The sequence below is a fragment of the Calonectris borealis genome, chromosome 1 (assembly GCF_964195595.1).
Source record: "Calonectris borealis chromosome 1, bCalBor7.hap1.2, whole genome shotgun sequence".
Lineage (NCBI taxonomy): Eukaryota > Metazoa > Chordata > Aves > Procellariiformes > Procellariidae > Calonectris > Calonectris borealis.
Window position 1 is genome coordinate 135,345,053 of NC_134312.1, and position 25,981 is coordinate 135,371,033.

Below are 25,981 nucleotides of genomic sequence, written 5' to 3' on the forward strand. Positions count from 1 at the left end.
ATTACAGAAGACCTGATTCTCCAATCTGTTAGCCAGTTTTGGCACTCTGTCTCCACACATTTCTGTGAAGACAGAAGGAAAAAACCTGTGGGTTGGAGACCAGACCTTGCATTGCTGATAGCTTTTACTGAAAAACTAGGGTGTTTTACAAAGCACTATTGCATGAAAAATAGCTGTGCTTCGTTTTATCTTAATTGCCTGCCCTTAGCCAAACCCAAGTAAAATTTTGTGGTACTCCTTAGGTGATGAAACATTCACTATCTCACACCTTGAAGACAGGAAGAGCAAAATAGCAATGCTTGGAAAATGCCCTGCTGTCTCCTCAACAACATGGCAAAAGCTCACACATTTGAAAACTGTAAACATATTCCAACTCACATTTATTCATGTTACTGCTTTCACATTGATGTGGTGCAAGATACTGCTCATTTCAGATGGGGCCACGGACATGCCCCAGTAAACTCTTGATATCTTTTATACGATGAATTAATACTGTACTCAGAACATTAATAAATACTTGAAAAGTCTGTAAATGACCTACACTGAACTCCTTTGTAAAAGTATTTAACTTATTTAAATGGATTTATTTTGGTGTCAAAATATATTATACCATGAACTGCTGGATGCAACTGTTCTGTCAAATTCTGTGCACCTGGTATGGTCTCTGTCACTGCTGTAAGTCTGCCCGAGTTCGGGATTGAGCAGAAAGTGATGAAGAACCTGCAGAGCCAAACTAGATTTGATCTTAAGATGCTCACTTTGCTCTCAGTAAAAGCAGCGGATCTTGAAGCAACGCAGCGTTTCCCAGGGAGCTCCTGTGGGCTGGTGCTCAATGACCTGCTGCTCCGGACATGCCTCAGTCCAGGATGAAATGTTGGATGCTTCAAGCTCCTCTGAGTTCTCTGAGCACATCAGACTTCCTCGCACACATGTGTGCATGCGTGTGTGCGTGCGTGTGTGCATGTGTGCGCTACTCACCATCCCCATGGAGGAAAACCAAGCAGCCGCGCTAGGTACGTGATGCGGCAGTCCCTCACTGTGCCCTTTAGACATAGCCTTCATGGCAGACGTGGTTGCCGTTGATAAGGCTGAAGGTGGCTAGGGAATGGTTGGTGCTCTTGAGGGAGGTCATTCGTGTGGTGCTCCTGGCCATGCTCTGGGACCGGATGAGGAGGCGAGCTCTGCAGCAGAACAGCTGGTTGTTGAACTGTTTCCGAAAGCTCTTGCTGAGCAAGTAGAGAGCAAACGGGTTGACACAAGAGTTAGTGAATGCCAGGATCCGAGCGCAGATGCTGGCAATGAAATGCAGCACTGAGGTGTCCACCTCTGAGTAGTGGTAGGACCGGTATAAATAGATGATGTGGGTGGGAAGCCAGCAGAAGGCAAAGAGGCACACAAAGACCAGTACTGTCCTGGCCAGGCGCTTACGGGATTCAATCTGGAAGAAGAAAGAGAAATGCAGATTAGCAGCTATTCCTAGCTCAGATTTTTCTAACTGAAAAGCTAACTATTTTTCCCAGTGCTGCAGCTTTGGGGCTAGCACGTGACAGGCGGCACGGCCAGAACAGGGCAACCCAGACCTCAGGTGAACACAGAGTCAAGAAGGGTTCTTGACTCTCCTCAATCCCCTTCCCCTAAAAACAAATAATTCTGAGAATTTATTACATAAGGAAGTAGTCTTTCCTTTCCTGTTTAGAAATAAAACTCCAATGGCTTGTCACTTTGTAAAATCCCAGCTCAGGCAACAAAAGTGCTGACACCTGCATTAGTTATTCACACATAATATATATGAACTTATGTAATTTATATATATAAAGTTATTATTATTACTATTATTATTAATTACTACTATTACTAATTATGGGGTAGGGGTCTGGGATATTTCACAGAGCCCATAGGCAGGACTTTCTGCCTCGGGGCCATGTGGCATATGTACACAAAAGTGCTGCCAACCGTTCACGGCCCTTAGAGACCAAGTGCAGCACTCGGAGGCCAAAGGAGCCAGAGAAACCGAGAGAGGAAATTCTTAGAGAAACACCGAGGCAGCGGCGAGACGGACCCTTCATCTGAAAGAGCTGGGGCCACGAGGAGAAGGCAGATGTAGGTGGTGAACAGATGGATGACCACCTCTCTTAGCCCAATTTGAGCTTTGTCAGGGAAAGGTGCTTTTACAATGTCAGCTAGCACACAGTATAACCTTCATGCAGACAAGCCACACTTTTGTTTTACTTAGTGTACAGGCTTGGAGTCAACCCAAAGGTATTGCTTCACCAAGGGGAGCTGAGGTAAACCGTACCTTGCCTTTCGTCCACCAGTGCTGCACGCTAAGATAAGAATGCCACTGAAAAACACATCTTTCTTCCTAACGAAGACAAGAGCCGTGACGGAGGTCACTCAAAAGGAGAGGACAGAAAGAGTTGCCCAGAAAGACCTGTGGAAAAACCCTACTCCCTGAGAGAGGTTGCGCAGCCAGAAGTTTGCAGGCACGGAAAGTGTAACACCGCTGACTTTTCAGGACTTCATAATGTTCTCCTCTCCAGTAATCCCTGCACCTCTTCCCAGGCACTCCGAGGGAATTTGTTGCCACCTGCTCCCTGTATCTGAGTATGACCTGAATGGCCTGAAACTTCCCCTGGCCCCGTTGCCCTTGCTCCTGCCCTGGTGCGGCCATGGTGCCTGGCCAGGCTCCCGGGACACTTCCCCGTCCTCGCTCCCCTTCCGAGCTGCACAAGTAAATCAAAACTGAGCAGCTCACGCAGGCTGGTCTTTTCTCAGGACAGCTGCAAGCAGGGAGTAGGCAGGAGAGACCTGACAAGCTCATTTTGACTTTATTTTGTGCCCCTTTAACGGCACCAACTGAAAATCAGCCATTGAGCTTAGGAAGGATTGACATGTACCAGATGATAATGTCTCCAGAGAGCAGGCCGAAAATTAAATCCTTTGAGAAAGGGCTCTCCTTGGCTAAACCATATATTCTTTTTAAATGTATCCTTAATTTGATATAGGGCTATTGAGGCCACATCTGCACTATAAAGAAAGGAAGCAACACAATAAAGAAATCGATACCAGTTATCTCAGATGGAGACCTATAGCTCCTGAATGCACTGCAGGATGGGAATGATGGACTGATGGTGCTAGACTGCAGCCTGGCCTTTTGCTTTCTTTAGAGTTCTCTGCCCAAAACAAAGGGGGAAAGAGCTGCTTTTACTACTCACTTTATTGTCACTAATCAAAACAGTCATCGAATCAGCAGAAAAATGGCCTGCAGGGGGGAAAGATTTACACACAGTCAGAAGGGGAAAAGGATAAGGATTTCAGGGATCGCACATCATTTAACGGGCAGAAAACACAGCTTTCCAGCCCTACTGTTTCACCTTAGCACCTGAAGGCTAAGTGAGATGATTGCGTTAGGTCAGCCTAAGGTGCAGATGTCAGCTGGGTGTAATTATATGGACATTTGTTCAGCTGAAGAATGGCTTGTGTCAGTTTAGCTTAGGTTGAAGCACGCCTCAGTTGAAAGGAAGAGGTAAGGTAAATAAGGTAAATATGTCAAGGTAAATAAGTTGTTTAGAAACAAGTTACCCTACTGTTGCTTTCTCACTTGGACAGCCTAAGGCTCAGATGCATTCAAATTTAAGCAGTGACACAAAATACCCAGTTGCTCATGCAGGATTTGGATTTCCCTCTGGAGATGACTCTTTTTCTCTCCAGTTACAACAGGAGCAGCCAAGAGGGAACAGTCTCCAGTTGAAAGGCTGGAGTTAGGCTGGCCAAATCCTGGCTAAATCCTCTCACTTGGTTCAGGACTTGCACATTTTCAGCCACATATTTTCAACCAGAGCGTGAAACTCACTTGAAATACATGGGCACCAGCTGAGCCAGCCCAACCATGAGCTCTGCGGTGGGAGAGTTTGGGGAGTTTTATAAAAACCCCCACTCGCGAGTGACAGTAACAGAAGTAACTCTGCTTTCAAGGATACACAAGGAAGGTTAAAAGACTGCATTATTCCGGAGCAAAAGGCCTGCTTATATAAATCAAAGACTGTCTTAAGGTGAAACCTGAGGCTATCAGCTATTGGACCAGAAGAAGATTGACCAGTCTGGCTTGCTAGAGGGCAAATAATAGGTGGACAGGTTACTCTGTCCAACACCAGTCCCCTCCAAAGAAAAAGAAGCATTTTTAGAAGGACAATTATAACGACCCAAAGGGTTTAAGGGAAGAAGCCAGGACTCTCCTCTTCTCCTGAGATTCCACACTGCAAATATCACACCATCCAGAAGGCACGTAACTTCAGCGCATCTGTGAGGACCCCAGGCTGTCCTGCTCTGTCCTCCTTCCTGGGGACCCTGCGCCCACCACCGTCCTCCTCTGGTCTCCACTCCCCCAGTCCCTCTCTAGCCTGTACTGGTTTCTCAACATGGCACAGCACCAGCAGACAAGAGCTGGAGCCGTGGTGAGCGCAGGAGGCATCGCCGCTCTTGCGGAGCAGCCATGTGCCTCCCGCCCTGACCGACTGGTGCTCCTGGCCCTGGGGGGCCCTTGCAGAAGGGGCTTCCCCCCTTCCACTCGTCCATTGCTGTCTCCTATTTGCTTTTCAGTCCTGAGGACCAAATTACAGAGCCAGCGTTTCCCTCTGTGTGAAGAGGGACCGCTTCGCGGAGCAAGGCTTTATCTAAGGTCCTCTCTCTGACAAAGCAACTTTGAGAAGTTTTGATTTTCTGCTGTGTCACTCCTCAGCTTCAATCCCCAAACACCGTCCCCAGCTCTGCCTCTTTCCCTGCGTCCTAGTCAATATCTACCCAGGCTTTGGCATGGGTCTCCTGCTGTGTTTGCCATGGTAACCACCCTGCCAAAGTCTCTGACCTTAGAAACTCGAGAAGATGCTTTAACCGTTTAGTGCTGTGCCATGGCTTGTTTCAACCATTTTAATTCTTGTAGCCCACTTAATCTATTAAAATTAGCACAACAGACGCAGTCTGACCCAGTGTATATTTCCCTGAATGGGCACACTTTACTCCCAGATTCACGGGGAATGTGGATTTTTGAAGAAAGCCAAGTCTCTACCTGTTTCCTCACGTGCACGTTTCCTTCCACAGGGATGTTGTAAGCGCTCCGGATCAAATTCTTAGCAATGAAATAGTAATATACTGAAATGACAGATAGGGGAATGATATAAAAGATCAGAAATGATGCCATTGAGTGAATTTTGGGATGCAGCCCATCAGAATGCGGGTAAGGAGCACAGCTGATGAAGGTTTTATTAGTCCCTTTGTCATGGAAAGGGTGCAGATCTGAAAACACTGCTTCAGGGATGGCAAGCAACATGGATACAATCCAGATTATAGCAGCTCTCACACAAATCTTCATCAGTGCATGGGATGCTTGGATCTCCATTGGCCTTACTATAGCTTTATACCTAAAAAAAAAAAAAATTATTTACGTCAACACTCAGGCATTGTATTCTTGCTTGTCCCTTCCATTTAGAAAAAAAACCCAAACAAAATCCTTCTTTACTCAAGACTGTGTTTTTTTTTCTGGTGTTTTAAATTTCAATGTTTTCAATAGATTTCTCATTTTAAACCAGAGCCAACTGTCATGGGTCCATTCAGTTTCATGTGTATTGATTCTGAGTTCATTTAATTTGTAATCGACCCAACAAAGCACAGTGCTGCCTGACATTAATATATGTGTGTCCAAACAGTATTAAGATAGGAAGCACAATCACGGACTTCTCTTCAAAAGCATACGGCAGTTTACACCCCTTCACAGAATAGTGTTGAAGGAAACTGGATTGAGGTTTTGCCACACATTTCATTTTGAGCTGTAAGTATGCTGGCCTCTTGCAAGCCAAATCTTGTGTTTTCTCAAGCTACAAAGAGCTTGTTGCCCGTTTTAATTGCTGTTTGGTGGTGTAGCTAGCAAATAAGAGTTGTCCATAACTCAATGCACCCAGGCTAAGTAGCCAGAGCTGCTGACTGGTTTTCTTGAAGAAAAAAATACTATCGCTTGCTATGCTAAATATGTGGAAGACTTTTTTTGATTTGCAATTTTGTCTTTCATGATTTCAGCCTTTCAGAAAATTGTACTTTAGAATCCAAGAAAATGAAAGAAGCAAACTTATTTCAATGTGATGCGTGTAACGAGAGGATCGGAAACCAGAGGAGCTTCATATCTGCTGGAGCCCTGCTCTGGCAGGAACATACACTCCAAGTAAATCACAATTCACATATGCGTATAAGGAACATAGTAGAAGAAAAAAAAAGATAATTAGGAAAGAATATCTACAGGTTTCATCATAAGTTATTATTTAGGGTCATTATCATAACAATTACAGTCTGTTGGACGTTTTTTCCAGGATCTACCTCACACTGCCCATGGCTCATTTGGTCCCTTGGTCACTGTCAGCTCTCTGGGGATTGATGGGTGCCTGGGTCCTAGGCTGTCCCAGCCCACTTTTGGCATGGTGGGATACATCCCCCATTCCCATGTGCCTGCTCCAGAGCCTGCTTCTAATCTTCTACCAGGATCCCGGCTTGTTCAGCCAGCCGAATTGTCACTGGGGCAGGAGCAGAGGTAGCAAGAATAACACCCTGCCTGAGACCAGGGACCACATAGCAGGGTCCATCCACCTGGCAGCCCAAACCAGGGACACTTCATGTACACAGTTGATTCCCTACATGCTGTAGCCTGCGTTAACCTAAAGCTCAGCATTTCAGAGAGGACTGTATCAGTCCTGCACTGTTTAAACTGGGTAATTTCCTTATTTGCAGGATAAGCACACATTCAATTTCTAGTTATAAGCAATACCCTGTTCAGCACACCTACCCTTTCCTTCTATGTCTGTATGTATGTGTATATATGTGTACATCTGTATGTGTGTATTTTATATACATACACATATATTTATATGCATATATTTTATACATATGCATGTATATACATGTATACATGAGTACATGCATACTTACATTTACATTTATTTGTATTTATTTTTATAAAGATTGTATCTGGACATCTCATCATTTGCAGATGTTTCTTCATACAATCCCAGAGGTGTCTTGTGTAGATGATGTTTCCTTTAATAGACTGCAAACACCTTGCCCAATAGTCTTCTAGTTTAACCACGTATTCTCCAAGCTCTCCAGCTCCCTTTTACTTCCGCTATACAGCTGCAGCAGCCAGACACAGTATTTTTCAGGCTTGCTTAGCACCCCTTTAACTTGCACTCTGAAGCTGGGGATTAAGCGGTGTCATACTACAAAGCACAATCTTCCAGTGCAAGCTCATCATCTCAGGTGAGGAAAATCACAGCACTTAAATATGATGTTACGACTATTGCAGTGATAAAAGGGAAGAGCTAGGCAGATTACTAAAACAGTGTAGCTGAAATAGCTCAATTTATAGTCTGATTCACCAGGTATAAATTATTGACAGAAACACTAGCTACTGAACATCTTTAGTAAACCCTAGGGAAGGTAAATGCAAAAGGAAATTAATTACATATCAAGGTATTAATAAATTTAGTAAATTCAAAGGTATTTCAGCAGGTGCTTATTGTATGCTTATCAAAATAGCACGTTAGCATAATTATTTCAGGGATTTTCTTACATAATATAGCCAGCTGAGACAATATTTTCCAGTATTAATTTCCAGTAACATGAATGAATTGAAGAATACAGAGAAATACAAATTCTGTTTTATTTTTATTAACATTAATAGAGTAGGCAGAGTCAGAAAATGAATCTATTTTAAGTTATTAATACATTTTAATTAGAGTTGGCATTCCAAACAATAAAATTTTGAAAGAACATAACTAGAAATGGCTAGGAATGCTGGCACTGATTATGAGGCATTTAGTTTATTTTTTAAAGTCTGCTACAGCAGATATGAAAGAAGATCTGAGTCATGGTTTGCTTGCGAGGGGCTCAGTATAGACCCAAATCATGAGGTCAAAAGCACAAAAAGATAAAACAGAAAAAACAAAGATAGAAAATACGTTTTGAAAATGTAAGTTCTCAGATGTAGGAACACAGGTAGATGTTTTCTTAAGAACCTGACAATTGAATCAAATTATTTTGCTGACTATCTGTATGACTTCTTTGATGGTGGGCTAACTTATTCAGAAATCTTCAGTAATCTATGTTGTCCTCTGAGTATGAATGCTTAATTGATCAGTATTCATCTGGTGGGAGTCTCCATTTCCAGTCTCCTTGCCGATGCGTCGATGGGTCTCCTCTCAGCTTGCGTCTCAGCAGCTCTACTCTCCCACGCCAGCTTGGGTTCTGGACAGGGGCACGCACAAGCGATCGGACCCCCGGGCTGGGCTTGGGCTGGGAGACCACTGGATGGTGTGTCTGTGGTCGGTGTCCAGGGAGTGAAAAAGCTGCACCTTCTGGTTGGTTTCTGAGTGGGGCTCAGAAAGTCCTTCACTCCTTTACTTTTCCACACCACTTTCCTGATAGGGTCAACCCTGGATTCTATAATTTGTTTGACATTTCTGAAGAACTTCAGCAAGGTAGGCTAGATTTGAGCAGCAGCAGGTCCTGTTTTTCAGCATCTGTATTTCCAACTTGTGTGTCAAATATTATTTCAAGCTTTCCACAGCTTTGTCCTCTTCTTTTTCAATGAGTTAGCCTGAGGCACGTAACTTTCTCATATTTAACATCCAGCATTTCAATAATCCAATCCACTTTGAAGGGGACGTTGATGAATATGCCTGTATACCTCAGTGGAGACATGGACCGAGGTGGCCAGCTGAGTGAGCCCTCACGCAAAGGTCTTACAACAGCGTTATTTTCAACCCATGCAGTACCACAGGCTCTGAGAGTATGTGTCACGTCGCATGCTCAGCTTGTCTGCAGGAGATCCAGGCGTGGCCCTGGATTTATCACCTCTGCTTGCTCTCACATTAAGTCTCTAATTATTGTTTGATATCACTTTTTTTCAGCTGAACTCCTTTCTTGACCTGCTTTTAAAGAAATTTTTGAAAAAGATTAAAAACCAGAGGAATGATTCATGGCCTACAACAAAGGCCAAAACTTAAAAAGAAAAATATGCCTTCTGAAGATTCAGTTGAATAAAAAATGATACAGTCAAGAACTTGTGTCAACTCCAATCTCTCTCCAGTTGTCAAACGGCCCAGATGAAAATGACTGGGTTGCTGATCTGATAGGAAATATGAAAGAGACGCTGACCTTTGCTACTGCTCAGTCTTTGAACTTTTTTGTTCCCGCTGCGCTTTTGTTGAAGCAGCAACCCGCCTCGTGCACAGCAGCTACCAATGACCTTCTGGCCAGGATGGATGCCAATGATCTCTGGGTCTTGCAGTCTCGTTCAAAGAAGCTCGCACAAAGAAATTGCACATGGGGCTATCCTGAGTGCAATTATTAGAATCACAGTTCATGAGGCACCCTGTAGGGCAATCCTCCCCTCCACTGGCCACAGTGGTTCCGGTGCTGTCCCTCTTCTCCAGATCAGTCTCCAAGCCTCCAAGAGGAGCCTGGTGAGAGGGTTGCTTCAACCCAGAATGCCAGAATTCAGCAACATATAATGCATGATCACTTTTTAACCTAATCCCCAAAATTCATTGGGGACTGGTAGGAGCCCACAGAGTGCGTGCCTCTCCATTGTATCCTGGAAAATGTCTTATACACATCTCTTAGGACCTCTATCGTGCTCATTGAATAATTGTTTCTCACAATGAAACTACTGAAATGACCATAAACTGCTAAAATGTGACACACACAAGGTTTTTCTGTGGTAAATACTTCTCCCACTGAGGTTAATATACCAGGGAAACTGGAAAACTGTGTCATTATCCTTGTGTTAATAATAACGTAACTAACAATAACAACACCTAATGTATTCTAAAACTTTGACTATGCAAACATTGGTTAGCACTTAGCCCCAAAGCGTCAACAGAGAAGTAGCTTTCTCGTGAAAAAGACAGTTACAGATATACTCTCCAAAGACACAGATCAAAATAAGGCCCCAAATGGATGTCAAAGTTTCCTAGATGCAGCTTCTCTGCTGGTGCAAAATAATTTAGCCATCTCAGCTAGATTTTTTTGCTCCTCAGCTGAGCCAACAAAATACACACCAGCTGAAGTACAAACAGACTTTGCCCTTAAAGCCATATTGCCTATATGTTCCTAAGCATAGAGATATGAAAGGTTGCAATTGGAAGAAAGGGCCTTATCCCTGAGGCGGCAGCTCCAGTGCATCCCTCATGTTTTTTTTCCTGTCATCTTCATCCACTGACTTGTGCCTGTTACAACATCCACAAAAATTAAATTAAAACAACCAAAGCATGGGAGGAAAACCAGATGTTTCCCTTGGATTTTAAATTAATTTAGCTCCATACGTCTCACTGTCTGTTTTTTGTTTTTTTAGGGAGGTAACTTTATGCTGTGTGGGGAAGTTGGTGCTGTAGGCAACCATAGCTTGCTTTCCTCTTTTATGATTGCTTTGTATTAATGCCTTTCTCCCTTCCCTTATGTCAGCAATTAAAACTAATATAGATGGCCCATACAACAGCCCTCATTGTATATCTGGTAGGTGTGGGGTGTGAAAAAAGGGACAGGCTTTTTTAAGCTGGGAGATACCACCTTCTGCAGTGTCTTTACAAGTGGTAGGTCAGTAGATCTTAATTTCAGCCAAAATAACTTGTGTCCTTTGTAATGACTGCAATTGCTGCCAGTGGCAACGGGAAAGAGACATCCCTCCCTCACGGCAGCGATGGCGGCTGGTCACACAGGTAGGTGGCTGTCAGAGATGTTCCTGGTGACCGAATATGACAGCCAAGATTATATAGCAGCTATGTGCTGGCCACTACATCCCTCTCATCTGTTCAATTTAACTTAATAAGAGGCACTAAGTTGCTTTCAAAACTCTTTCTCCCTTACTTTTTTCAGCAGTAGGAGCATAGCAAGAGAAAATGGCTGAAATAGGCTCTGCCACAGAGTACTGCCCTTTTTTGTAACAGCTCTTCCAAACGTTCCGATATTCCTGCAGCTGAACCTCATGCTTGCAAGAAATATATGAAGAGAAAAAAATTCCTCCCCATCCTTCCTACAGGGAAATGGGACACTGCCCTTCCAAAATGAATTTGAAGGAGTACTGTAGAGTCAAGGAAAGTTTCCTCTAAATAGTATCATCCATTACTATGTCCTGCAGTGTTTACATAAAAAGATCCTGGGCCCCACTCCTGAATTTATATAATGGTTTAAAAAAAAAAGTGCATTAAAACCTGTTCAAACAAAATTTCAGAAGGCTTGCCCACCCTTACTTCATTACCAACCCCGCTGTTTAGACTTCATCAGGCTGGCTGAAAGATTTGCCGTATTGCCGCTGTTTTTTCTCTGAAGTGAGAAGTCTACTTACAAACTTTTGAATCTGTTTAAACTGAGCTCTATTTTGAGATGTTGGGCTAATGTGAACCTGAAACTTAAATAAAAGAGCAGGGATTACTTGGAATGGACTGATGTCTTACAAAGATAATCATGTAAATTACTGTGAAGTGAAAACACTGAGTTCTTCCCAGCTCTAGAAAATGAGCACCTGAAATTGCAACCACTTCTTATTGTAATGCTGAAGGAACTGCCTCTCAGTCAGCATCCCCATATTTCTTCTCTTCCCACCTGTAACCGAAAGAGGGAGGAAAGATGTGCAATTCACAGTTCCTCTGATCCTCAGTCATGTGTTCCTATTTAGAAGCTTAATGTGCGCACATTGATTTAGTCTTTGCCCGTGAAGAGACTGAACTAAAATCTTCTCATTAAAATTTTGTAATTGTGTTCTACTAGTATCACATTATTGTTTTGCCCACATAATATGAAGGACTGGCTCAATTACCATGCAACAAGCCTCAAGCAACAGAGAAAAAGTTGATGCTACGCAAAGACTGCATAAATGAAATGTGTAGCATTGTTGAGTGTGAAGCTCCACTTGGAAAGCAAAGCAAAGTCTTACTAAGAAGAAATTTATGAGAAATGCAATGCCCCAAACTTTATTGTTTCCACCATGAGTGTTATGAATATTTATAGCTCTGAAGACAAATAATTCAATAAATCCACAAAATTGCTACACTGTCTAACCCATCAACACACTCTGACAGTCTATTCTGGGTCTATCTGCTTTCTGCATACTTAGTTAAGATTATCATTATTACGCGTGATTCTTGGGTGAACATCTGCTATTAAAATCTTTACTTTAGTAAATTGCATATGGGCACAAAGACATCTCTAATGGACTAGTCTTACATACATTGGCAGGTACTGCCTACTTTGTCTCTCTTTTTATTAATTAATATTAAAATGGAAAGAAAAAGGAGGCATTGATGGAAGTGGCATAGTTCTCACTTTTTGAAGCGTGTGTTCAAATTTCAGTCTGTATACCTGCATACTGCTGCATCGTCCTGGAATCTGGATGAATGGGAATTTCAGTCCAGGAATGACTAAGGTCAAAATTGAGACAGAGTGTTTTAGAGACCATTGAACTGCATTACGCATTGGGGAAGCAGAGCTTAAACTGTAACCATCTGATAGTGACTATGTTATTTCCAACCACGACCATCTAGAGCATAAAATATTTCAGAAATTAACTATACATATGGAAAAAAATGGATGTAAAGGTTACTGCAGGAAAGAGCGGGAGTCCCATGGATGATGCTTTCCTTACTATAAAGACCCTCTTTGCACCCAGGGTATTTATTCCTGTAGGTCATCTTCAGCCAAGTCTCTGAATGAATCCCTGATCCCAAGACAAAGATTTCAGTGGGGCCAGCCTCACAGTTTGTCACAGTCCTTGCAATTGGATGTGAGACCTGGTATCTGAAGGACGATGGGGGAACCATTCATTTAAAAACATCCTTTGAATTCAAAACCAGTGACTTCCCACACACAGCCGATGCCCCAGCGCCTCGGCACCAGCTAATCACTGCGCACCTTTCTACATGCTCAGCACCCAGTACCGGCAGCAGGATGTGCCCGTGCTCACACTGCATGGTGCCGGATCACGTCCTGGTGGAGCAGCTTGCTGGTGCCGGGGATGCAATGCAATGCGCGTCCGGAGCTGAGCTGGGAGGGAAGGTGCTGGCAGCCGGGCCATAGGGCATGGGAAGGAGCAAACCCTGATGACACTTTCCACCCAAGGCTTTGCATCTCAGCCCGAGTCACCGTGGTTGTCAATGGAGTGGGACCAGGGGCTCGGCGTGCTTGCAGATTGAACTCTTACCAGGGCAACTAACACTGGGCCTTCAGACATGGACCCCTCACCTCACTACAGAATCAGCCTAATTTCTTCTGGAAGCACCACCTTTGGTGCATAAAACCAGCATCACTGGGTAACCTAAACATGTGGCATAATTGCTGGATATCTCACAGAGCCAGTTATAGAAATTCATTGGAGTTTCTCAAAATGGCAGTTTCTCAACCAAAAAGTCCTGCCTGTGATGTGCAATAAATCAATATTGTACTTTGTTCTGACAGAGAAAGAAGAGTTCATCATTGACCTAAAAATTAGTAGTTCCTTAAGCTCTAGCAGCCATGGTGTGCTTATCTTAATTTTGTGGAAAGAGAATAAAAAGATATATATATACATATATGGAACTTTAGAGAGGCAGGTTTCCTAAAGTTAAAAGCAGCTGTCAGATCAACTGACTGGGAACATAAATGTAAAGGGGGCATGCTAAGGATACATTAGTAGCTGCGCCCCAACCTCCTCCCTTGTCTCCCCCAACTTGCCCTGGAAAAACTGTGCAGGGCAAAAAGCTGCCCTGAGTAAGAGAAAATGAGGAGTCATGCTAAAACCTCAAAGAAGCAATTAAAAACACTAATATATACAACAGATGGGGGAAAAAAGCAAAAGTAAATGACAGCAAATATCGGAGTTTAAAAATGTCGGTGACTGATAAGGGAAGCTGGAGGAGCAAACAAAATATCAAAGGTCACTGTGTAGCAGACAAATGTGCATTTTTAAATACATCAGGAAAAAAAAATCAGTAAGTCAAGCATACAGATAAATGGTGAAGATATGAACAATGATGAGACAAGGTGAAAAGCAATGAATAGATATTTGTCTTTAAGACCAAACGTGGAGGAGGTATCTATACCATGTGAACAGTGCTATAGATGTAGCAGAAAACTCGTCAGCTGTATTAAAGAAGATGTGAGCCAACATCTGCTAACACAAAACACTTTCACCAGCAGGCCTGAGTAATTTACACCTAGGAATATTAAAGGAACCAGCTGGGGAACAACTCGTGTTAATTTTTTTACAAATCTTGAAAAAGTGGAGAAATTCCCAGGAAGTGGCTCCAAAGCTGTGAAGTTCAGAAAGCTGAAAGGTGTGACTGAGCAAACTGCAAGTATTTGGGTTGCCCAAGGCCAGCTGGAGATAGAATAAAGGAGAGGTTAATCTTACTAACAGATAATAATTAATATAAGTCTGTCTTTTTTAATGCACGGCAGATTTAGTTTTTTTTTTTTAATTTTGTCACAACATTGTAGGTGATGTTAAAAGGGTGTGGGCCGTGCTGGCATACAGGGGAGGCGCAGCCTGCATGGGCACATTGGCATGGGTGGCTGCGCATGTAGATATGAACACGCATGTGCCAGGGCACGTGTGGTCCTCCCTCCCCTCCCCACACCCATGCAATCCCAGCCCCTTTCCCATGGGACAAGGGTTAAAATTAACAGTCCTGGCCTGGGAGGTGGAGCAGTGCTAGATGGGGACCCCAAGCCCCATGGCCTCCCCAACAGTTCCTCAAATGTGCCAGTAAAAAGGTAGCAGTGCGTGGAGCCATTTCTAGCCTGGGTCCTGGGAACCTGCTCTAGCTGCAGTGTTATTTATTGCATATATCAGCTGCCTTGAGCAGGCTATAAAAGCAGGCTATAAAACCGTTGCTGGGAGAGTTTGCAGATGACACAGTGGCTGACCAGACTGTAAAAATATTGTAGAGTCATTGGGATAAATGGCCGTAGTCTAACAGAAGCCATTTTAACTCAGCCAGGTGTAATACAGTATATCTAGGACCCTAGCAGATTATGCCAAAAAATTGGGGATCTTTCAAGGAAAGAGGAGATCAAGAGAAGACATTGGAGTGTCTGTTCTGCACCTGACAAAATGAGATATCCTGTGCCATTCTCGCCGTATCGTGGCTTTAGTGTAATCAGTACCTGAGCTAGCTAGTATAAAGCTAAATCAGTTATATGATGCTTAGGTCCTTTCTGTGGCTTCAGTAAACATAGGTGTCGTAAGAGATCATCACCTCCATAAGAATTTTCAGCTGCAAGTTGGGGCTGAACAGTCTAGTGCTATCCTTGACTGCTATTACCATAGAATCACAGCATGGTTTGGGTTGGAGGGGACCTTTGAAGACCATCTAGTCCAACCCCCCTGCCGTGGGCAAGGACATCTTTCAGTAGATCAGGTTGCTCAGAGCCCTGTCCAACCTCACCTTGAACATTCCAATGATGGGGCATCCACAACACCTCTGGGCAACTTGTTCCAGTGTCTCACCACCCTCGTTCCTTATGTCCAACCTAAACCTACCCTCTTTCAGTTTAAAACAGTTGCCCCTTGTCCTGTCACACCAGGACACTGCTCTTCTCTGGGCCAGTCAACCCCAGCTGTCTCAGCCTTTCAGTCATGCTATTAGTTAGATTATTATGCAGTGCTTAGAGGTCAGATGAATTTCGATTTGAAATATGACATAATTTCTAAGCAGTGAGGATAATAGGATGCCGGAGACACATGAGGAGGCCAGGGTGATACGTGCACCTTTCATCTGAATACTCAGAAAGTTGCCTGGTGTGACTGAAAAGTTCTGTTTTAATCCAAATGCTATCAGATCTTCAGCAGCCTCTGTGCACGAGTGCAGCAGTCAGAAGAGCTGCTGAACTGGATGGCTAGTGCAGTTGGTGCTATCCCAGCATCTGCATCTCTGGCTCTCCCATGTCATTCGACTGGGAATGACTAAATCTCATGCTTCAGGGCTGTCTGCAGGTGTGAAGAAACGTTTCTTCCTCTCAGGGTGTCATGGTACTATTTTCCGTTCCGCCTTCCCACGGAGCTGCAGAGACTGGCCGTAGCCAGAGGGCAGGCAAGGACAGAATGGGCAGAGCTCTGACAACACTTCTCCCTTTGACGCTCCACAGTCTTCTGCACTCTGGTTGAACTGATCACCAGCCTGGCATCTGGAGGGGAGTTTCCTGCAAGGAACTCCAGCTTTCTGCCTTTCCCTACAGCACAGCAATTGGCTTGCTGCCTTTTGGTGCCTCACCACTGCGAGCAGCCCAGGCATCACCCTCGGTTTCTGCCCCAGGGCACAGCCTGGTCTTCTGGACACCGAAATCCCCTGCTCCACCTGAGGTCATATGCAGCAGGAGGTGTGGGTGTGAATTGAAGAGCCTGCTACGGACAGGAGATCTGACAGGACACAATCTCCTGGCCCCTGGTGTCTTACATGGTATGGGGTAAGGTGGGCACGTGGGTGCAGAACTGGTGAGAAACAAGGCAAGGGGGCTCAGCAGGGCTAGCACTGGAGTCTCTTTTCAAAAAGGAAAACAGGTTATTGCAAGGGCTGTGTGTGAGCAAAGCAGCTACTGGGTGTTTCGCTGCTCGTACAGGACAGGCAGTGCCTGCTTCTCCTTTTTCAGCTCAACTCCCTTCTACTCTTTTCAGCCAGGCTGTTGTTCAGATCTGAACGCCAAGTACTAACGCCTGAGCCGATGGGACCACCGTGGGCTTGTCTCCCTGCAGCAATGCTGACGTCTCAGCCCACCGTCAGCCGACACGCAGCCGGCAAATTCTCCGCAGCCAGTCGCTCTCCTTATTTACGGTGTGTACATCACCTTGTACCGTGAGACCATGACGACTGATTGGGCTTTTTAGGTTTTACTGAAATGTAAACAATAGGTAATCCAACTTTTCTTCCTTTTGATTGCTTAAATATTGACAGTCTCCAGCACATTAGCACTGACTCTAACCTCGGATTTGCGCACCGATCCCACTGTTATAAATAGGAACTCTGATGTTCCTAGTTATAGAACTGCATCTATTGTGTTTTGGCCATCTGCTCTGGCTAGATATTCAGAAAGTTTGTGCTGTTTGATCTGTTTTTCTTGGTGCAGATGGATGCAGGAGCTGAGGAAATCAGAGCTAAAACCAAGGGTGTTAAGAGTGTTTATATTATATTGACACAATGGCCAGCAACACAGGATCTAAGACTCTGTACATTGGCTGAAGGAGATACGTGTATCTCTCTCTGCACGTGCCCTGTGCCATCAGCACAGGAAAAGCAGCGGCAGGGACACCGTGCCAGCGGCAAGGCTCGATGAAGGGCTGCCCGGTGCTTCAGTGGGAGGGAAGGCTTTGGGCTGGGCTCCGAAGCCCCTCTGGTTTTGTTCCCTGGCTTGGAAGGACCGATGTTCTAGCTGAGATCGTGTCAGTGGATCCAAAATGTACGCGTGGGGGTATCATTCTGCCAACTCTCATCGATTAGAGGTTGCCTTGGTAGTACAGAGAGTGGCTCTCTCCACCACCCTCTCAAAACCTTCCCGAGGCTGCACAGTAAATTACAGCAGAAGTAAATTGCCCCAAAATAGTGCCTTAGTGACCTGAAGGGATTTCATGAATGCTGTGACTAGACTGCTCAGAATAAATTCATAACCACCACGGACCTGACACTTTACAACTAATGGTATTAAAAAAAAAAAAAAAGTATCACTCTGTAAATCAACTCAATGTAAATCCGGTTTGGCTTTCCATAGCTTTATTTTATGGTGGCACACTTCCCTTAATCCCTTCCCTTAATCTTTTTGTGGAGGTATAATCCAGTGATTGTAAAATAAAACAAGTGAACTGACATGTAGAAATTACTCCTCCTCTGGTATTGTATGTAATATTAATAGTAGGGGCTGGAAATATCCAAATCATAGAAGAAATGAGTCCACTAAACAAAGATTTTTGCATATTTAAAAGTATCTTACTAGAAATTCTGGATTTGTTTCTTTCCTTCCACCACTGTTTTTTTGGGAGAAAGGACTGTTTGAAGTTTTTTATTTCTTAGATAAACAAACTGTCAGATGAGTTCAGAGGAACATCAAAAGTTGTGGCTGTGACCCACTCCAAGGGACCCAGCGCAGCTGGAAGCACTGCAGCATCCCTGCATCCATCCCTGAATCCAAGCACTGAGGTCAACATTTCCAAAGCTAACGTCCTCATTTCAGGTCTCCCACACGACTGCAATTCCTGCTGTCTGCAGCTGGTCTTACCAAGGGAAGCCACCTAACCGCACGCGTAATGTCACCCCACGCGTCTCATTACACCGTCACTCCCTTCCGCCACAGGCCAGCAGGCAGCTCTGGCTGGCAGGCATTGCTGCAGTTTTCCAGCGCTAAAATCCAGATAATCCAAGGTGCTTAAAGTAAAGATGCTGCTTGTAAACTCTAATTACGCTTTACACTTACTCTGCTGTGCGCTTGTAAAAACAGCATTACTTCAGGAAGGTTTCACTGCAGGAGCACCAGGGCATTTCGATTTTTTACAATGTCAGCAAAACAGTGGGGAAGTATGATCAGTGCTTGACAGCTTGTGTAATTCAAATGCAAATGTATAAACCCTGTCAGTCATGGGAGAAACAGTCAATTAAATAAAGACATTTCCCATGACAAGGGCAATTAAATGGGCTGCTTTTCCTCTTACTGTGCAAAGATTTTCCTTAATTTCCTGTCACTAGCTGAGCCAGCCTTGGCTGTTCTGCCTGGGCTAGCGGCCCAGGTGTGACGGCTCTCACAGGCGCCTCTGTACCCCTTCCCCTTGCACCGAGGAGCAGGAGGAGGGCGGGCAGGCAGGCAAACCCAAACTCCCTCTTCGCTGGGATGAGCTGCAGAAATCTGCTGCCTCAACAGAGCAGAGCAGCAGGGCAGACAGATGTCCTTCCCCTGCCCACCTCATTTACAGTCCTTCTAAAACACACAAACACGCATGCATACTCATCGACTGCTTGTTTCCTTGCTCTTGCATGCTCAGCCCTGACGCCTTATCGCTCATGGAGGGTGGCTGTAAGCACACCACAGGCCTTAACCCTCTCCTGGCTGCTCTGCAAATTTGCCAAGCTCGCAGGAAAACAGGTCTCACCGACAGCTCCCGCAGCTCCTGCAAACGCGACTAGACAGATGCAAGCTCCCTGCAGCCAGCGGAGCAGTCCCACAGAAAATCCATTTCTAATATTGTTAACTCTTTTTTGCCCTTTCTCACATACTCTTTCATGAATTTAACTTTGGCCTGATGCGATCTCATGATTGTACACAGAGCCAACCTAAGCACCTGGGGATCCTTTGGCTATGCCCGACCCAGCCAAACCTGTGCAGGCGTGCTCGTCTGCGTCCATATGCACGCAGAGCACCTTGCAGGCTGGGAGGCTCTGGCTGCAGGAAAAGCTGAGATCAGCAGTTTGTCCCTCTGTTTCTCCTTGAGAAAAGTTTGCAAGTGAGCAGTCAATCCTCTGGACAACCACTAGGTCTTGGCGGGTCAAACCACTGAGCAGCTTTAGGTGCTCTGTGGTGGAGGTTGGCACTTAGCTGAGCGTTTGCAGTCACCAGGAGATGATAGATCCGGTATTATTTATCCTGCCTAACACATGGGAAAGTGGAAACGGGAAGAATAAAAGTGTACCTCAGGAAGATACACCCTTGTGCTCACGATGTGGCCTGTGCAAAACTCTATTAAAACTGGGCCACTCATCTTCAGAAGGTGATCCAAAGCAACCAAAGAGCAGCTGAGGTCACTTGGCTTGTTCAGCTTGGAGAAGAGAAGGCTGAGCGGTGACCTCATCGCCATCTACACCTTCCTCAAGGGAGGCAGCGGAAAGGGAGGTGCTGATCTCCTCTCTCTGGTGACCACCAACAGACACGAGGATATGGAATGAAGTCAGGGGAAGTTCAGATTGGACATTAGGAAAAGGTTCTTCACTGAGAGGGTGGTCAGTCACTGGAACAGGCTCCCCAAGGAAGTGATCATGGCACCAAGCCTGTCAGAGTTCAAGGAGCATCTGGATGACACTCTTAGTCATATGGTTTAGTTTTAGGTGGTCCTGCGAGGAGCAGGGAGTTGGACTTGGTGATCCTTATGGGTCCCTTTCAACTTGAGATATTCTATGGTTCTATGAGATGATTTGTACCATTGTTGTAACACGTAGCATACATGTTTCACTGCTCTTTCACGTACTGTATCTGCCCATCACAACTACCCACTGCCTTTCATCTCATGTTTTGATGGCCACCTCTTTGGAAACAACCGTGTTGTATCACACTCTAGTGCTTTTCTTTACGCAGCAGATTTCTGATCCCAGAGATGCCAGGTCTCTCTAGGCATCACCACAATACCTTCAGTAATGCCAGCAGTTGTTTCCACTTGATTTTTTCAATGGAAGGACACTGAAACTGGGAGGGGCTTATTATTTTTTTTTTGCAGAAGATGAACTATAGACAAAACCTCTGTGGTGCACTGACAAGTATCCCCTTCCATGGAGACAGTGCCATGTTCACAGCCGATGGTTTAGGAGGTTTTTCTCTCCCATAGTCCATGGCTTTGATTCATGAGAACAGGGACATTCACATGCCTCATGTGAGCATCTCAGGTAGGGTTCACATCACTGAACATTAGCCATCTCAAATATGGGCATCTAATCTGTGCTAAACAGCAAGGCTTCCTCTACACCCAAGGAGGGAGATAGGTATCCTTGACATGGTGGTTCATCCCGTCTCCTCTGGAAGCGTCTCTCTCCATGGACTAAGGCACACCTTGCTGACTATCCTGGAATAGCTCCTCACCTCAGACAGCAAAAGCCAAGTCAGATGAGCCGTGCCTGAGCAGCGTTACCTACTGGACTCCTGAGTCCTTGTGTCACCCTGCTCTCACCACCATGCCCCTGCCTTCTGCAGGTGTTTCCCTGCAGAGCTGAGCTGCCGCCCATCCTTCATGCAATGCCACATCTGACCTCGGAAATGGTTGCCTATGAAACCACCCCAGGTGCCAGGCTCAGCATGTCCCTGCCCCAGGGACTACAGCAGGATATTGGGCTGTCAGTGCCTTCACAGACCCAGGCAGGCATCACCATGCTGGTCACAGTCAACTCTCGTCTTGGAAGTTTTCCCTGCACATTTTAAGTTGATTTTCCTAATGATTCTGACATGATTAATAATGGATCCTAGAGTTCAGGGTGACAGTTTTAAGAAAATAAAAATAGACTAACAGGCTGTGAGCTGACAAAATATAGTCTGTATTATTTTGTAACAAGATTATCCCAGCACTGTTGTTAATATACCAAAACAGAAACTTCAGTAAACATAATAGGTTTGTGGTTCAATACACAGCATTTAAGATTCATAAATCTAATAAAGGTAAAAGTTTTGTTATTATCTCCTTCTGCAGTGGACAACAGATGCATTAGAAGAGGGTAAAATGAACCCTTAGAAATAAGAACATAAAGTTTTCTCCCACAGGCATGCCTGTCTCCCTTATAGCCAAATGGTATTGAAAAGTGTGGTAACATTTGATTACCAGTGCAGCACAATGGTTAACAGGATCCAGATAAAGCTAAAGTTGAGAATTTAAAGTCACCAAACCCCAGGCTTGCCACAGCTGCTGTTTTCTGTTCTGTTCACTCACTTCAGTCAAAAAACGCTACTGATGTGCTGCTCAGTAAAAGCATTTGCAATGTTTACTTTACTTGATCAGACAGCAACAAATCTCTCTAACATAATCTTCTTTATGATGTATTTTTCTTTTCCTGACACTGTTTAAAACAATTTACATTACAGCTTTGGAAAGACGAGTTTCCTGGAGAAATACTTATTATTTTCCTAACATTTTCTTCAGAGCATGCAGGGGGGTCCAGCCACCACATGAAACTCAGGAATGAAAGTGTAGGTGGTCCTTTACTACAGGGTTTGTGAACTTTTCCTATTTTCCCAACTCTTTTAGAGCAAATCGCTTGAAAAATTTTGTCTACACGTAGGCCTGTTTGTCATCTGCTATTGGGGCAGACAGTGCTATTTTTACACGTACACCAGCATGGAGGAGTTAATAAACATATTGACCTTTCTGTCTCTGAAGCCCTATGGATTCATCTGCTTTCATTGAGATCACATATTGTATACTGAAATATGTGTATGAACTACCTTGAAAACTGAAGAAATATAGTCTGACATTTTCAAGTAGGAAGTTAGGAGGAGAGACACAGAGTGGCATGCAAGGGACTACCTAAAGCAAACCTAGTTTCACTTCTTTGGGACCAAGAAATACAATCCCCAGGTCTTCTTTGAGCAAAACAAAACTGAAATAATTTTCCTCATTGGAAATCTTAGTACTTCTGTGAGTTTTTATAACTTTAGCATGGTGACAATGTATTCCTTAATCTCTTTCTGAAGCACCCAAATTAGAAAGAAAATATCCTGGCTTCTCTGATGTACGTAGGAGTTTCTGTAAAAGCCAACAGTCTAATAAATACTTAAAACCTTTCCAGCAAGGTAGGTTTCATCCTTCCAAATAACATTCAAATTAAAATATATCTTGAATTTAAATCTGAATGCCTCACAGAAATCTAAAATAGAGCTGGTTTATTAGAAGCATATCATTTGTTAAAGTCAAACTTGTTTTCACATATTCTAAAATAGCATAGCTATTACATGTTATTTTTACCAAACGTTATTGGAAGATAAAGTTTCCAAACCAACAACACAGATCAGTTTGGATAAGGGGCAAACAGTTTAATCAAGGGAAATACACTGGCTATAGCGAACCGAGATGCCTGGCTTCAGGCATCCTCATTTGAATATTTGGAACATATTTCATGAAATATTGCCTCACATGTAATTAGCCTTAAGGAAGCAAGCCACTAGAAAGAATTGATTCTAACTGCACTTTAAATTGCTGCTCCAGTGCCTTCACACTTCATGAAACATGGATCAATCATCTTTCTGGCAAATATGAACATGCTATCTTTTAACAGAGCTTCATTAATGGTATTTTCTCTCTCTGGTCTTTAGCTTGACCTGCTCTTGTTTTTCTTTTAACTAAGCTAAACTATTAGCTAAACTGCACAAACATTTAGTTTAGCCTAGAAAAAGTATCCTGTGTTCAGCCTGGATCCTCCTCAAGTTGTGTGCTCATAACCACCAGAAATTAACTGAAGTTGTTCTTTTTCCCTCATTAGGTTAAAAATATACTTGTTACCTGAAAATATGCATTCAAAATCATGCATTTGATGTAGTCATAATTATGCAGACTTCTCTCCAAGGCTACAGCAGCCAGCTTACCTGTCAGCCGAGAGAGCAGTGAGAGTAAAGACTGACACCCCTACAGAAGTGAGCTGTATGAAGGGGATAAGTTTGCATCCAGTTCTACCGAAGAGCCACTCGTCAGCAAGGTACCTGCTGGCATCCACGGGCACGCAAGTCACTAAAAGCAGCAGGTCTCCCAGAGCCAAACTGGAGATGAACAAATTAGGGACATTTCTCATGGATTTCACAGTGCAGAAGATCTTAATCAAAGTGATATTGCCAATAAGGCCTATCAAAATGATGATCCCGTAGATGGTGGGGATGGCATAGAGGAACGCTGGGTAGAACCAGTCGTCACCGAGGAGGGAGAGGTTTGCACTCTGATTGACAGAGATGTTGTAGAGAATGAAGTTATCTGTTTCTAGGTCTAGCAGAAAGCACTCTCCAGATGCCATTGTCCTACTTTGCTCTTCTCAGAAAGACAACTTTCTTCGTTGAAACTCCTCGAATAAAATTTCTTGCTTTAATTTTGCTGCTGCTTACTGGCTTTAAACAGTCAGAAGAGTTTAAAAGTCATACCATTTTGTGAAAGACATATCACTTTGTGACACATCTTGAAAAAAACAAACGAAAAAGCAACTGCACATTGCTTAGCAGTACTGTTTCCATAAGGTGAAAGGAGAACATCTTTTAGCATAGTTTGAATCCTGAAACTTGCCTTTTCCTCATTGACTTGTCTCCCTGTTAGGTATTCCTCAGCTCTGGAAGGCCATTTATCAAATTCAAAGACCGGTAAGTGGGAGGCATGTTCAGAACCGAGGCTTGTTAAATTCCCAGCTTCAGGTCTGCCGAGTAGAACCGAGTCCGAAAAAAGGGAATTATTAGAAAAAGCAAGAACTTTTGGTAGTTGCTGTCATGCTGCATTGCCAATCTCTCCCGGCTTTCAGCACCTGCACTCGCCAGCTGCATTTAAAGTGAGGAAAAAGCAGAGCTCCGCTGACGGCTCGGATCCTATAGGCAGGATCTTCTGGACGTCAATTCTTCCCCTGCTTCCCATGATGAGAGCAGGCTTGCTTAAATGATTGCGGTAATTCCGGGGGAGCCGCCGGCGAGCGCCGGAGAATGCCAGCCACCTACTGGACAATCTAATCACTGCCTGGGTAGAAGGGGAAACAAAAAATCAGCGTTAACTCTTTAGATGGAAAAAAAAAATTAAAAAAAAAAAAATCTGCTCATTTATAGGTCGTGAGATGAGGGTCACCGCCTCGCTAAAAAAAAAAAAAAAAAAAAAAATAGTTTATTGCGTACTGCAAATAATGCGATCAGAAAAGCGATCACACCTTCTTAAATAAGAGCACACACACTTTGTTTGCACGCTGCTATTCAGTTGTTCCAATGAAAGAGAATGATGAGATGAAGCCAAATTCATCCCCCAGGGCAAATGAACGGAATAAAGCCAATTAAGATAAAATCAACTTTAGTTAAGGTAAAATAAATAAAATCAATTTTAGTTAAGGTAGGCAAATGAGTATTAGCACTATGCACCTGCAATTAACCAGGGGAGCCTGAACTCTGCACATTTTTTGTTAATGTTTTAATTTGGAGGTAACAATAACGAGGGACAAAGTTTACCGTTCAATGCGATCATTTCTATTTATGAGGTATTCATCATTCTGGCATCTATAGGTAATGCATGTTTAGACGCAGCGGAGAGAAACTTGCTTGGCTTATAACAGTCTGAAAATGCTCTTCCTTAGAGCTTAATTAAGATATAACTATTACTGATGCCTTACTGTTTTATAACAGATAGGCTATTTATGATTATGTACAAGGACTTTCTGGACTGTGGAGAAATACACGTAATTTGGAAACCAGCCTGCAGAATTAAATGAAGCTGTAATTTACATTTCCCCTTGCAACTGCTCATTTTTTCAGGCAAAACAATCTTTCACCAACTGCTAGAATTACTTGGAAGCAAGGGTGGGAGGCGATTCAAATTGGACATTAAAGTGTGATCACTGGTTTCTAGATAAAGGAAGCATTTCAGGACAGGATCTGGAATTTTCCAGGCGCTCAGGAGCCATGTCCCAGATTGGGATTCTGAGTGGGAGACTTCAGTAGCTGTTTTTCTGCCTCATTCTTGTGACTCGGGTCAGTGTTTTCAGCTGCTTTGCTGCTGTTCACTCTAAGTCAACAAAAGACTTATGTGTACCCTTAACTTTAAGTAGGGCTACTTACATTTTTTTTTCAAGCCAAACACCCGAGAGAGTGCTGTGCTGAGAGCTCGAGGGAACAGAGGAGAAGCCAAATTTTCTGGTATTCCCTTCCTTCAAAAGCCTGCTTTTTAAAATAGACCGGAGGTTGCCACCGTTAAAAGCAGAGGACGCGGAGAGCTGCTGTGCACAGTCTGATCAGGGCGCGCAGGCGAAAGCGCTGCGGTGGGTCAGGGCCAGCCCTGGGCAAGGCTGCCAGGTTGGGCAGAGGCCAGCCGGAGGCAGCGCCGTGTTCGGCACAGCAGGACGTACCGGAGGCAGGGAGAGGCACCGTGGAGTTACTGAAGCAGCCCAGCCACACGGCGTGGTGGGACACCTCTCCCAGAACTTCCCCCAGGATATTTGGGAGTCTGGTCAGAGGGGCTGCATGGCAAAGGGACGCACACTTCCCCCTCTTTGCTTTCCGAGCTTTGTGACAAAGC

At 44.1% G+C, this 25,981-nt stretch overlaps 1 protein-coding gene across 1 annotated transcript; it reads right to left on the bottom strand.

Moving 5' to 3' along the window:
* Positions 1-363: 363 nt before the first annotated feature.
* Positions 364-24,370, bottom strand: GRPR (gastrin releasing peptide receptor). The gene is made up of 3 exons (XM_075134749.1): positions 23,323-24,370; positions 5,066-5,417; positions 364-1,438 (listed from the first exon to the last, which is right to left on the bottom strand). Exons 1-3 carry the CDS (start codon positions 23,739-23,741, stop codon positions 1,046-1,048), a joined length of 1,164 nt encoding a protein of 387 aa, XP_074990850.1. The 5' UTR covers positions 23,742-24,370; the 3' UTR covers positions 364-1,045.
* Between the last annotated feature and the right edge of the window lie 1,611 nt (positions 24,371-25,981).